The sequence below is a fragment of the Salmo salar genome, chromosome 01 (assembly GCF_965601325.2).
Source record: "Salmo salar chromosome 01, fSalSal1, whole genome shotgun sequence".
Taxonomy (NCBI): domain Eukaryota; kingdom Metazoa; phylum Chordata; class Actinopteri; order Salmoniformes; family Salmonidae; genus Salmo; species Salmo salar.
Window position 1 is genome coordinate 68,133,301 of NC_138291.1, and position 12,564 is coordinate 68,145,864.

Below are 12,564 nucleotides of genomic sequence, written 5' to 3' on the forward strand. Positions count from 1 at the left end.
TCATATAGCCTAGTGGATTATCAGGGTTGGGCTTGTGTCATATAGCCTAGTGGATTATCAGGGTTGGGCTTGTGTCATATAGCCTAGTGGATTATCAGGGTTGGGCTTGTGTCATATAGCCTAGTGGATTATCAGGGTTGGGCTTGTGTCATATAGCCTAGTGGATTATCAGGGTTGGGCTTGTGTCATATAGCCTAGTGGATTATCAGGGTTGGGCTTGTGTCATATAGCCTAGTGGATTATCAGGGTTGGGCTTGTGTCATATAGCCTAGTGGATTATCAGGGTTGGGCTTGTGTCATATAGCCTAGTGGATTATCAGGGTTGGGCTTGTGTCATATAGCCTAGTGGATTATCAGGGTTGGGCTTGTGTCATATAGCCTAGTGGATTATCAGGGTTGGGCTTGTGTCATATAGCCTAGTGGATTATCAGGGTTGGGCTTGTGTCATATAGCCTAGTGGATTATCAGGGTTGGGCTTGTGTCATATAGCCTAGTGGATTATCAGGGTTGGGCTTGTGTCATATAGCCTAATAGCTATTGATAGATCAACTCTCCAGTGGGAGGTGCTGCCCAGACAGTTTTTTCTTCTGATACTGGCTATAACGTTGAGCATCTGACGTCGTTTCAAAAGTAGAATTTCAACATATTTTTACAAGGTTTGTCTGGGCATAAGCAACATTAGAATAGTAGAATACACAAGGTGCAATTTCGAAATTTGGTTGTGCATCAGCAGTTTTTCTCTTGTAATGTCAATCACTGACAGTCACTCAATTAGCCGTGTCAGCTAACAATTTTTAGCGATCTAAACTTGTAGTAATACAGGGGGCCCCCCATTGATTTTCAAATTTTATTTGTCATATACACATGTTTAGCCGATGTGTCGCGAAATGCTTGTGTTTCTCTCTCCAACAGTGCAGCAAGTCACTCTCACTCAGATATCATTAAAGAGCAACAGCCCCTAAAAAGCAACTTCTCATTTTGAAAATGGTCTATGTGGCATCGATATAAGTCAGAATATTCTAGTGTCAAAATTGACTACTAAGTGTAAATGGGATAATTTTGGTCATAAAGTCAGCCTCGTCCAAAACTGAGATTTGCGAGCTGATAGGAAAAAATGATATGTCAAGGAATGAAGGTTACCATATCAGTTTTCTGTGGGTTGGGTTTATTTTAATCCTGCCCACAGCTGGCAGCACCCAAGTAATCATCAATTCGGAGCACAGCTGCACGCGACCCAATCATAATGTGGTGGTCAGTTTGTGTCTCTATGGGGCTAGTTAGGTCCCATTTACATTACATAATGTAAATGGGACAATATTTGTAAATGTCAAAGGCACAAAATATGAATGACTTTAACGTCATACCAACTATAAATTGTAGAAATTCATATACAAATATTGGCACTGCATCTGTTCCTAACATTTTCTAAATGTAAACGACGCTGAGGAGGATGATGCAGAGACGACCTTTACGCTTACACCTCACCCACAGGTGGTAGAGAGATCAACAGTTCTTTAACTGTGTTCTTTAACTGTGTTTGTATGTCTGATGTGCTCCATGTGTTTAGTTCTTATAGTTGGACCATGCCCCAACACCTGAAGCAGAATCCACCTCTAGGCGAGGAAACGTTCACTGCGCCAGATGTTGTGTGTGTGCACATGCTCAGTGCGTATCACAGTATTTGTTTCTAAAACGCTGCTTCGTTGTCAGACAGTTAATGTAAGTGTGCATGCACATACTGTACAATATGTGCATGACAGAAGGCTATCTGAAGTGTTTTTGAAGGTCTCCATGTGTATACCTTTTCCAACATGAGGACACACAAGGCAGGCCAAAGTTATGTCTGAGAGTGTCTCCTCAGTGATTGAGCAAACATTTGGGATGCAAATACTTGATCCAGCTCTTCTCCAGCTCCAGTCAGCCTAAGAAAGCAAAGTGCAGCTCTGTGCCAAGCTACATGAAGGCCCCTGGCCAAGTAAAGAGAGGCTCCAGACCACTGGCCTCACTTAAAGCAAACACATGAAATTACACTTGGTACATGATGTCATTTGCATCTAGTTTCTGAAGTTGTCGATTATGCAAGTTGTTTGAAGTGGCACAGGATTTAGGTAAAATGTTGCTGTCCCATGGGCCCCTCTTGTGTTTTCTCAACTCATTTAGTCACAGAATGGCATATATGACCTGCAAAAACTAGTTTTAGATTTATTGGTATTTTACAAGAGGTAAGATAATACAAATGTTGACTTTAGGATGTTGAGAACAACCTTTTCATTAATTTAAATTCACACCCAAAGGAACAGCAACATTATGCATATTTCTGTTGAGTGATTGGGGCTTGCTGCTTTTACAATGGCAAGCTGTGTTGATGTGCTTTCAAATCAAAGTTAATTGGTCGCGTACAATGGAGAATGTGAATTGTCTTTGATTATGCTTGGTGGCTCATGTACAGTATGCTGATCGTGCACATATTTCCTCCTAGCCTTCTCGTCTCTGCCTCCCTTTTGCCACTCTTCCTCTGTTTCTTTCTTTCTTTCTTTCTTTCTTTCTTTCTTTCTTTCTTTCTTTCTTTCTTTCTTTCTTTCTTTCTTTCTTTCTTTCTTTCTTTCTTTCTTTCTTTCTTTCTTTCTCTATAACCATGTTTCCATCGACAGTTTTTCAGGGAGTCAAGTCATATTGTATAAAAACAAAATCACGACACCTGTGATGGAAACAGGAAGTTTCGGTGTAATTTTATAAATGCCGACAGATAACGTGTTCGTTCGATATGGTGGGATCTTTTTGTGTTGGTAAAATTAATTATGCAGGAAATGGCATTGGAAACCCCTTTATGCGCAAATATTGATACAATAACTATCATATCGAAGTACATTTGGAGTCATGCGATGATATGGTGTTTGGTTCTCCCACTATAATTTGGGAAACCATGCAGTTTTTTAGGCTATACATTAAATAAATGATGATGAACTTCACAGGGTGGTGAAAGTGTACAGTATGAGCATGATGCTCCTTTCCAATAAATGTTGAGGGTCTTATTCTGGTGACATGATGATCGCTGTTTGGCTGCCGTTTGACAAATACGAATGTTCTTGCTGTTATCCATAATAGGCGAATCTTATCATGTAGTCTAGCCAACCTGCACAGCCTACCTGTACTGTCTGCGAGCTGTTGGCTAGAGCGCAGGTACCAAGACCGGAGTAGGCCATTTGGTATTTAACGCAACAGTTTTTGTGACAAAACTATCGGTAGAGTTGAAAATGCTATGGAAACACATTGAACTTTAGATTTGTATTCGGTACATGAGAACTTAAGCGAAAAAATATATTTTGTGTTCACTACGTCATCACGCAATGATTTTTATCTTCAACAAGTCCATTTGGTGGAAACATACTGAACCACTGGTGGAAAAATGTGCATATTTTCTTTATGCGGAGTCTAGAATATTCTCATGAAAATATGTCGTCAATTTGAAGAGAACCTAGTTTATTCCTTCCTCTGCTTTATCATTCTCCATATTTCTTTCCCCATTCCTTTCCCAGTCTCTGATCCGAAATATAAGGCACATTCCCAGACCGTAGTTCACTACCCAGTCCTCTAGACTATACCCTTTCTAGCTTCGCACTTTCAGTTCATCAGCAAGGGTCTAGGCCTTAGGGACAGTGACCAGGGATTGAATTGGGATTGTGCTTTTCTGTGTATGTTCACAGAGCTCAGTGGCTATGTTTCCTTTGACTTAGGGACTCTCTCAAAGGCTTAGTGAGTGTGTATTCAGTGCAGCCAATGCATTTGCTGCATCACAGCCTCGCAGCAAGGGACGTGAATTACACTAATACTGCAGAAGGAATGCAACCCCACTGACACTTCAACCCAATCCCTCTGCGTGTAGGATGGGGATAAGGAAGAGCAGCTTCCTTAGGGAAAAGCTCATAAAGTACTAACAGTGTGTACAGGCAGGCAGACTGGTGTGTGTTGGGGAGTGCTTGATACAAGAATGAAGTTTGGTGTCTTGATGAGGTCAGTGAGTTGGAGTGTGTCTAATTAGAGGGAGAGATACATACCTGGGTGGAATGTCTCTTTGACCGCAGGTTACTGAGCTGGTCCTTGGAGATCATGACTATCTGAAGAAGCTCATTGTTTCATGAGCTTTTGAGTGGTTTTGTGTGTTGCTACATGTTGCATAGACATAACGAGACACGAAGAGAGAAAATGTGGCTCCGTCCTCCTCTACTCCTTCCCCCAGTTCCCCCACTTCTGAGGAGGTAAAGTTGAGGGCACGGCCACTCTGCCAGACAGCCAGGCCAGACGAAGGTAACTGATAAGACAACATGGACTACCTTTCAGGGAGCCAGAATAGACACGTCTACCATGTAGCCTGCAGGGTAGGAGTGTTGGGCCAGTAACTGAAAGGTAAAAATCTGTCATTCTGTCCCCGAGCAAGGCATTTAACACAATGTTTCCCGGGTGCCATGGATGCTGATTAAGGCATCTCTCCACACCTCTCTGATTCAGAGGGGTTTGGTTCAATGCGGAAGACACATTTCAGTTGAATGCATTCAGTTGTACAACTGACTAGGTATCCCCTCTTTCACCCTTAGATGACGATAGGCTTTGCTTTGCTTCTGATGGCACCCCTCTCTCTTCCTCTGTCTCAGTCTGTAGTAAAGCATGCCTGCCTGGGGACTGAGCACTCAAATCAAAAAGCCATCTGTCTCAGTTTAAGTTTGTTTGTAGGACCTTTTTAAGTATATTTTATTTGACACAATTCAACATTGAAATAAATATTGCCAGTGAATGTGGGTCGACTAAACATATACAGTATATAATTCTGTAAGGAAGCTTATGCATATGTCCTCCATTTCAGAACAGTAAAAACTGATAGTTAATATGATATTCACAATTTTAGAGGGAGTTTATTTATTTTTATTTTACCTTTATTTAACTAAATTCTATTTTACCTTTATTTAACTAAATATTTTACCTTTATTTAACTAAATTCTTATTTACAAAGACAGCCTAGGAACAGTGGGTTAGCTGCCTTGTTCAGGGGTAGAACGACAGATTTTGGCCTTGGCAGCTCGGGGATTCGATTCACCAACCTTTCGGTTACTGGCCCAATGCTCTAACCACTTGGCTACCTGCCGCCCAGGTTTAAGTAGATGCTCTCCATCCTTGGTCCATATGCTTTTTGATTTGTCTCGTGGTCGACTTCATTCCATCCGGCGTTGACCTGATCTGAACCCCAGCTCTGACAGTGTCTCATTAATAAATAACCTGTCATGGTCTACGTACAAGGCAACAGTACCTTACACTGCTATGGAAGGAGCGCACACTGACTACATCTGGTTTGTGATTTTCCCAAGTCCGCAAGAAAGGTTTCGTCATCAACTGGCACAAACCCACTCTCCTTCATTTCCACTGCAGTGATGTGTCTGTGGAAACAAATCAGGTATGTCTGTGTCAAGAGGGAGAGCCAGGTATCATCATAATGTTGAGAAGTGAAGAAGACAGGTTGTAAATTATGACCTCTCTAGAGACTTCAGACTGATCTTAGGTCTAGATGAGAGACTTATCCCTACTGTCCAATCCCATTGTGTTTGAGCTCTGTTCTTTTCCATTCCGTGATTTTCGTGTCTTAAACTTTAAGGAGAATACTTCAGACCCTGACCTTCATTGCAGATCTACTCGAATCGAACTACACCAGCTCTGACGCTCGTCAGATGTGGCAGGGCTTGCAAACCATTACAGACTACAAAGGGAAGCACAGCCGAGAGCTGCCCAGTGACACAAGCCTACCAGATGAGCTAAACTACTTCTATGCTCGTTTCGAGGCAAATAACACTGAAACATGCATGAGAGCACCAGCTGTTCCGGAAGACTGTGTGATCACGCTCTCCGCAGCCGATGTGAGAAAGACCTTTAAACAGGTCAACATTCACAAGGCCTCAGGGCCAGATGGATTACCAGAACGTGTACCGCACGTTCTTGCGGTACATAGAACGTGTTCCGCAAGCATGCGCTGACCAACTGGCAAGTGTCTTCACTGACATTTTCACCTCTCCCTGTCCGAGTCTGTAATACCAACATGTTTCAAGCAGACAACCATAGTGCCTGTGACCAAGAACATTAAGGTAACCTGCCTAAATGACTACCGATCCGTAGCACTCATGTCTGTAGCCATGAAGTGCTTTGAAAGGCTGGTCATAGCTCACATCAGCACCATTATCCCAGAAACCCTAGACCCACTCCAATTTGCATACCGCCCCAACAGATCCACAGATAATACAATCTCTATTGTACTCCACACTGCCCTTTCCCACCTGGTCAAAAGGAACACCTATGGACAAATGTTATTCATTGACTACAGCTCAGCGTTCAACACCATAGTACCCTCAAAACTCATCACTAAGCTAAGGACCCTGGGGCTAAACACCTCCCTCTGCAACTGGATCCTGGACTTCCTAATGGCCGACCCCAGGTGGTAAGGGTAGGTAACAACACATCTGCCACACTGATCCTCAACACAGGGGCCCCTCAGGGGTGCGTGCTATGTCCCCTCTACTCCCTGTTCACCCATGACTGCATGGCCAGGCACGACTCCAACACCATCATTACATTTGCCGATGACACAACAGTGGTGGACCTGATCAACGACGAGACAGGGACGAGGTCAGAGACCTGGCCATGTGGTGCTCGGACAACAACCTCTCCCTCAACGTGATCAAGACAAAGGAGATGATTGTGGACTACAGGAAAAAGAGGACCGAGCACACCCCCATTCTCATCGACAGGGCTGCAGTGGAGCAGGTTGAGAGCTTCAAGTTCCTTGGTGTCCACATCACCAACAAACTAACATGGTCCAAGCACACCAAGACAGTCGTGAAGAGGGCATGACAAAACCTATTCCCCCTCAGGAGACTGAAAAGATTTGGCATGGGTCCTCAGATCCTCAAAAGGTTCTACAGCTGCACCATCAAGAGCATCCTGACTGGTTGCATCACTGCCTGGTATGGCAACTTCTCAGCCGCCGACCGCAAGGCACTACAGAGGGTAGTGAGAATGGCCCAGTACATCACTGGGGCCAAGCTTGCTGCCATCCGGGACCTCTATACCAGGCGGTGTCAGAGGAAGGCCCTAAAAATTATCAAAGACTCCAGCCACCCTAGTCATAGACTGTTCTCTCTGCTACCGCACAGCAAGCGGTACCGGAGCGCCAAGTCTAGGTCCAAGAGGCTTCTAAACAGCTTCTACCCCCAAGCCATAAGACTCCTGAACATCTAATCAAATGGCTACCCAGACTATTTGCATTGCCCCCCCATCTTAACACCGATGCTACTCTCTGTTTGTCGTCTATGCATGGTCACTTCAATAACTCTACCTACATGTACATACTACCTCAACTAACCGGTGCCCCCGCACATACCCCCCTGTATGTAGTCTCGCTATTGTTGTTTTACTGCTGCTCTTTAATTACTTGTTACTTTTATCTCTTAATCTTGTATTTTCTTGTATTTTTTGAAACTGCATTGTTAGTTGGGGGCTTGTATGTAAGCATTTCACTGTAAGGTCGACACCTGTTGTATTCGGTGTATGTGGCTAATACAATTTGATTTGATTTGAGATGCTATTGGGTGTAACAAACCCAGTCATTCATGGATGACGTTTTAACATTGGCTTTTGTTAGACTAAAATGAAACAAGTTGCCTAAAGCCATCATGCTATATGACCCCCTTATTTTGGGGGGAAATTACAGCTATGCTGACGATATGAAATATGAATTCCATTTAGGAATTTCCCCTCTTGAACAGGAAAGAAATGGGGTATTCTGAACGTGTAATTAAGTGCAGTATGTCAGGCTAGTGCTCATTCTACACCTGTGTTGGGCCTCAAGCAGAACGTTTTTCTTCTTTTCTTTCTCAACACATCACAGTAACATTAAAGTTAGACTAAAGAGATTTGGGAATAACTTCTAATCATTGGTAGACCTATTCTTCTAGGTTTTTGGACGCCACTTTGCATTGGATGGCGAGTAATACAATTGAACTTAACAACCTTTATAAGTCCACTACAGCAAGGTGTAGGATTGTACGACAAAACATATTTTGTGCTCTCTTTCTATGTTTTTAACATAATTATTTGAGGAGGATGTGGAAAGATAAAACAGAGTTGTTAAAAGCATGATTGTTGTATTTACTTCAATAGGCAATCTGCAGTTCAAATAATAACAAAGCGGACACCCCACCTCGGTTTTGGTGAACAGCTCAGGAATTGGGATGGAGAAATGTAACCACTCTCACATCCATAGACAGAGCTATGGATGCAAGGAATGACCATCCACAATATCAAAATTATAGTTTTAACCATGTTTTGAGGTTATATAGTCAATGTTTGTTTACAGTTACATTGTTTACAAACTGTGGAGTAAAACAATCTTATATTTGGGGTTTCTGATCGGGTACAACAGTTGAACTAAGCTCATGAGGCATTTTTAAGTTATATTCTTCAAGAATCAATTAATATATAAAATCAGTGACCACCCCATTCACGAAAAAGGTTTGCGTGGTCGTGGCTTTCTAGGTAAAGCAGGCAGACAGACATAGAGGCATTCAGTTACTGTTCGATTGAACGTTAGAATGGGGAAAACGAGTGACCTAAGCAGCTTTGAACATGGTATGATCATTGGTGCCAGGCGCACCGGTTCCAGTATCTCAGAAGCGGCCGGCCTCCTGGGCTTTTCGCGCACAACAGTGTCTAGGGTTTACAGAGAATGGTGCGACAAACAAAAACATCCAGTCAGCGGCAGTCCTGTGGGCGAAAACAGCTCATTAATGAGAGGTCGAAGGAGAATGGAAAGAATCATGCAAGCTAAAAGGCGATCCACAAAGAAGCAAATAACGGCGCAGTACAACAGTAATGTGCAGAGCGGCATCTCAGAACGCACAACAAGTCAGTCCTTGTCATGGATGGGCTATTGCAGCAGACGACCACACCGGGTTCCACTCCTATCAGCTAAAAACAAGAAGAAGCAGCTCCAGTGGGCACACGATCACCAACACTGGACAATTGAGGAGTGAAAAAACATTGCCTGTTCTGATGAATCCTGTTTCCTGTTACGTCATGCTGATGGCAGAGTCAGGATTTGGCGTAAGCAGCATGAGTCCATGGCTCCATCCTGCCTGGTGTCAACGCTACAGGCTGGTGGTGTAAGGGTGTGAGAAATGTTTTCCTGTCACACCTTACATCTCTTGATACCTATTGAGCAATGTTTCCATGCCACAAAGAATTCTGTCTGTTCTGGAGGTAAAGGGGTGTCCAACCTGGTACTAGATGGGTTTACCTAATAAACTGGCCACAGTGTATATTAATTCAAAAGTAAAAATAATGTACACTGCTCAAAAAAATAAAGGGAACACTTAAACAACACAATGTAACTCCAAGTCAATCACACTTCTGTGAAATCAAACTGTCCACTTAGGAAGCAACACTGATTGACAATAAATGTCACATGCTGTTGTGCAAATGGAATAGACAACAGGTGGAAATTATAGGCAATTAGCAAGACACCCCCAATAAAGGAGTGGTTCTGCAGGTGGGGACCACAGACCACTTCTCAGTTCCTATGCTTCCTGGCTGATGTTTTGGTCACTTTTGAATGCTGGCGGTGCTTTCACTCTAGTGGTAGCATGAGACGGAGTCTACAACCCACACAAGTGGCTCAGGTAGTGCAGCTCATCCAGGATGGCACATCAATGCGAGCTGTGGCAAGAAGGTTTGCTGTGTCTGTCAGCGTAGTGTCCAGAGCATGGAGGCGCTACCAGGAGACAGGCCAGTACATCAGGAGACGTGGAGGAGGCCGTAGGAAGGCAACAACCCAGCAGCAGGACCGCTACCTCTGCCTTTGTGCAAGGAGGAGCAGGAGAAGCACTGCCAGAGCCCTGCAAAATGACCTCCAGCAGGCCACAAATGTGCATGTGTCTGCTCAAATGGTCAGAAACAGACTCTATGAGGGTGGTATGAGGGCCCGACGTCCACAGGTGGGGGTTGTGCTTACAGCCCAACACCGTGCAGGTCGTTTGGCATTTGCCAGAGAACACCAACATTGGCAAATTCGCCACTGGCGCCCTGTGCTCTTCACAGATGAAAGCAAGTTCACACTGAGCACATGACAGACGTGACAGAGTCTGGAGACGCTGTGGAGAACGTTCTGCTGCCTGCAACATCTTCCAGCATGACCGGTTTGGCGGTGGGTCAGTCATGGTGTGGGGGTCGCACAGCCCTCCATGTGCTCGCCAGAGGTAGCCTGACTGCCATTAGGTACCGAGATGAGATCCTCAGACCCCTTGTGAGACCATATGCTGGTGCGGTTGGCCCTGGGTTCCTCCTAATGCAAGACAATGCTAGACCTCATGTGGCTGGAGTGTGTCAGCAGTTCCTGCAAGAGGAAGGCATTGATGCTATGGACTGGCCCGCCCGTTCCCCAGACCTGAATCCAATTGAGCACATCTGGGACATCATGTCTCGCTCCATCCACCAACGCCACGTTGCACCACAGACTGTCCAGGAGTTGGCAGATGCTTTAGTCCAGGTCTGGGAAGAGATCCCTCAGGAGACCATCCGCCACCTCATCAGGAGCATGCCCAGGCGTTGTAGGGAGGTCATACAGGCACGTGGAGGCCACACACACTACTGAGCCTCATTTTGACTTGTTTTAAGGACATTACATCAAAGTTGGATCAGCCTGTAGTGTGGTTTTCCACTTTCATTTTGAGTGTGACTCCAAATCCAGACCTCCATGGGTTGATAAATTGGATTTCCATTGATTATTTTTGTGTGATTTTTGTTGTCAGCACATTCAACTATGTAAAGAAAAAAGTATTTAATAAGATTATTTCTTTCATTCAGATCTAGGATGTGTTGTTTAAGTGTTCCCTTTATTTTTTGGAGCAGTATATGTTACAATCACAGATTGCTGATTTAAAAAGCAAAATGTCTATGATAATCTTCAGAAAAGGCTTAATTCACAACCTGGAAAAAGACAGCATGATATAATTACATGGTATATCATCAACATTTCCTGACTTGTCTTCTTACAGAAGACCTCAAAAGGCACTTACAAACACAGGATAGTGTCTCTGCCACAAACTGTCATCGTTCCCTTTCTCTTCAGATAATTACCAGTTTCATATAATGGACTTCTTGCACTGCTGTTACATTTTGTCATTGAATTTGTGTTTCTGGTGAGTAAATTCTTATTGCAACATCCTGTCTCTGTTGTATTTCTAGCCCAGGACAACCCTAACAGTCTGAGACACAAATACAACTTCATCGCTGACGTGGTGGAGAGGATCGCCCCGGCCGTGGTTCACATTGAACTCTACCGCAAGTAAGAGCTGTGTGTGTGTAGGTCCTTGAATATCTGTAGACAAATACCAGAGTTTTCTTTACGACCCACCTGGATGTAAGAATACACTAGTTGGGACGACACTTAAGTACTTATCCTTTTTCATTATCTCTGCCGCTCCTTGTTCAGGGGCGGCAGCGTAGCCTAGTGGTTAGAGCGTTAGACTAATAATCGAAAGGCTGCAAATTCAATTCCCCGAGCTGACAAGGTACAAATCTGTCGTTCTGCCCCTGAACAAGGCAGTTAACCCACTGTTCCTAGGCCGTCATTGAAAATAGGAATTTGTTCTTAAATGACTTGCCTAGTTAAATGAAGGTAAAAATTCCCAAAAATGATCTTTCTCCATATCCCTGTCTCTCCTTCTCCCTCTTTCTATTCCTCCCTCCCTTTCTCTATAAATGTATCTCTCTCTTCTCTCCGCATCTGTCTTTCTTTCCCTTTCTACCTCTCTATCTTCCCCTCCCTCTTGCTCAGGATGGCATATTCTAAGAGGGAGGTGGCGGTGGCCAGTGGCTCAGGGTTCGTGGTGTCGGAGGATGGACAGATCGTGACCAACGCCCACGTTGTGGCCAATAAGCATAGAGTAAAGGTGGAGCTGAAGAGCGGTGCCACCTACGACGCCAAGATCAAAGACGTGGATGAGAAGTCCGACATCGCACTCCTCAAGATCGACTCACCAGTAAGAGTGGTCACTAGAGGTCACGGTCATAGTTCCAAATCAAATTGAAATAACTTTATTCAAACAACTTACCACATCAATAATTAACATAGGAGCCAAACGGAGGCATAAGGAACGGGTTTGCAGTTAGAAACATTTGCAACATGTTAGTTTGCTTGTGTGTGCCACCCACTCCTTCACTAAGATCGTCACATTATTCCTTCAAATGGAAACTTTATGGAATATTATAAGTGGCATAAATAGTGGGTTTGAGGAGTGTGGCTTTACACAGTAGCTCCCACGCTTCAGTCCTTTTTAATTCCTGCCTGTGAGAGTGTGTGGGAATGACATTGACAGTTTCAACACCCGTGAAGCGGATTGGATTTTAAGTACAGCCTTCCAGGCCAACAGCAGCCATTTTGGTGCAGTACTTTCCTATATTTTACAACTGCATATCTAGACACCATTGGCAAAGTGAACAACAATTACTCAATATTATTCCCTATAAAAC

At 43.9% G+C, this 12,564-nt stretch overlaps 2 protein-coding genes across 2 annotated transcripts in view; both read left to right on the forward strand.

The window, feature by feature from the left end:
• LOC106607536 (pleckstrin homology domain-containing family A member 1) overlaps positions 1-11,367 on the forward strand; it is a 77,282-nt gene extending 65,915 nt beyond the window's left edge. Inside the window, exon 12 of the mRNA XM_045721320.2 lies at positions 11,278-11,367. Coding sequence (XP_045577276.2) covers positions 11,278-11,301 — 24 coding nt within the window. The 3' untranslated portion in view covers positions 11,302-11,367. The remainder of the gene's footprint in view (positions 1-11,277) is intronic.
• LOC106607527 (serine protease HTRA1A) overlaps positions 1-12,564 on the forward strand; it is a 38,580-nt gene that overhangs the window by 9,105 nt on the left and 16,911 nt on the right. The window contains exons 2-3 of the mRNA XM_014204562.3: positions 11,278-11,377; positions 11,870-12,074. Coding sequence (XP_014060037.1) covers positions 11,278-11,377; positions 11,870-12,074 — 305 coding nt within the window. The remainder of the gene's footprint in view (positions 1-11,277; positions 11,378-11,869; positions 12,075-12,564) is intronic.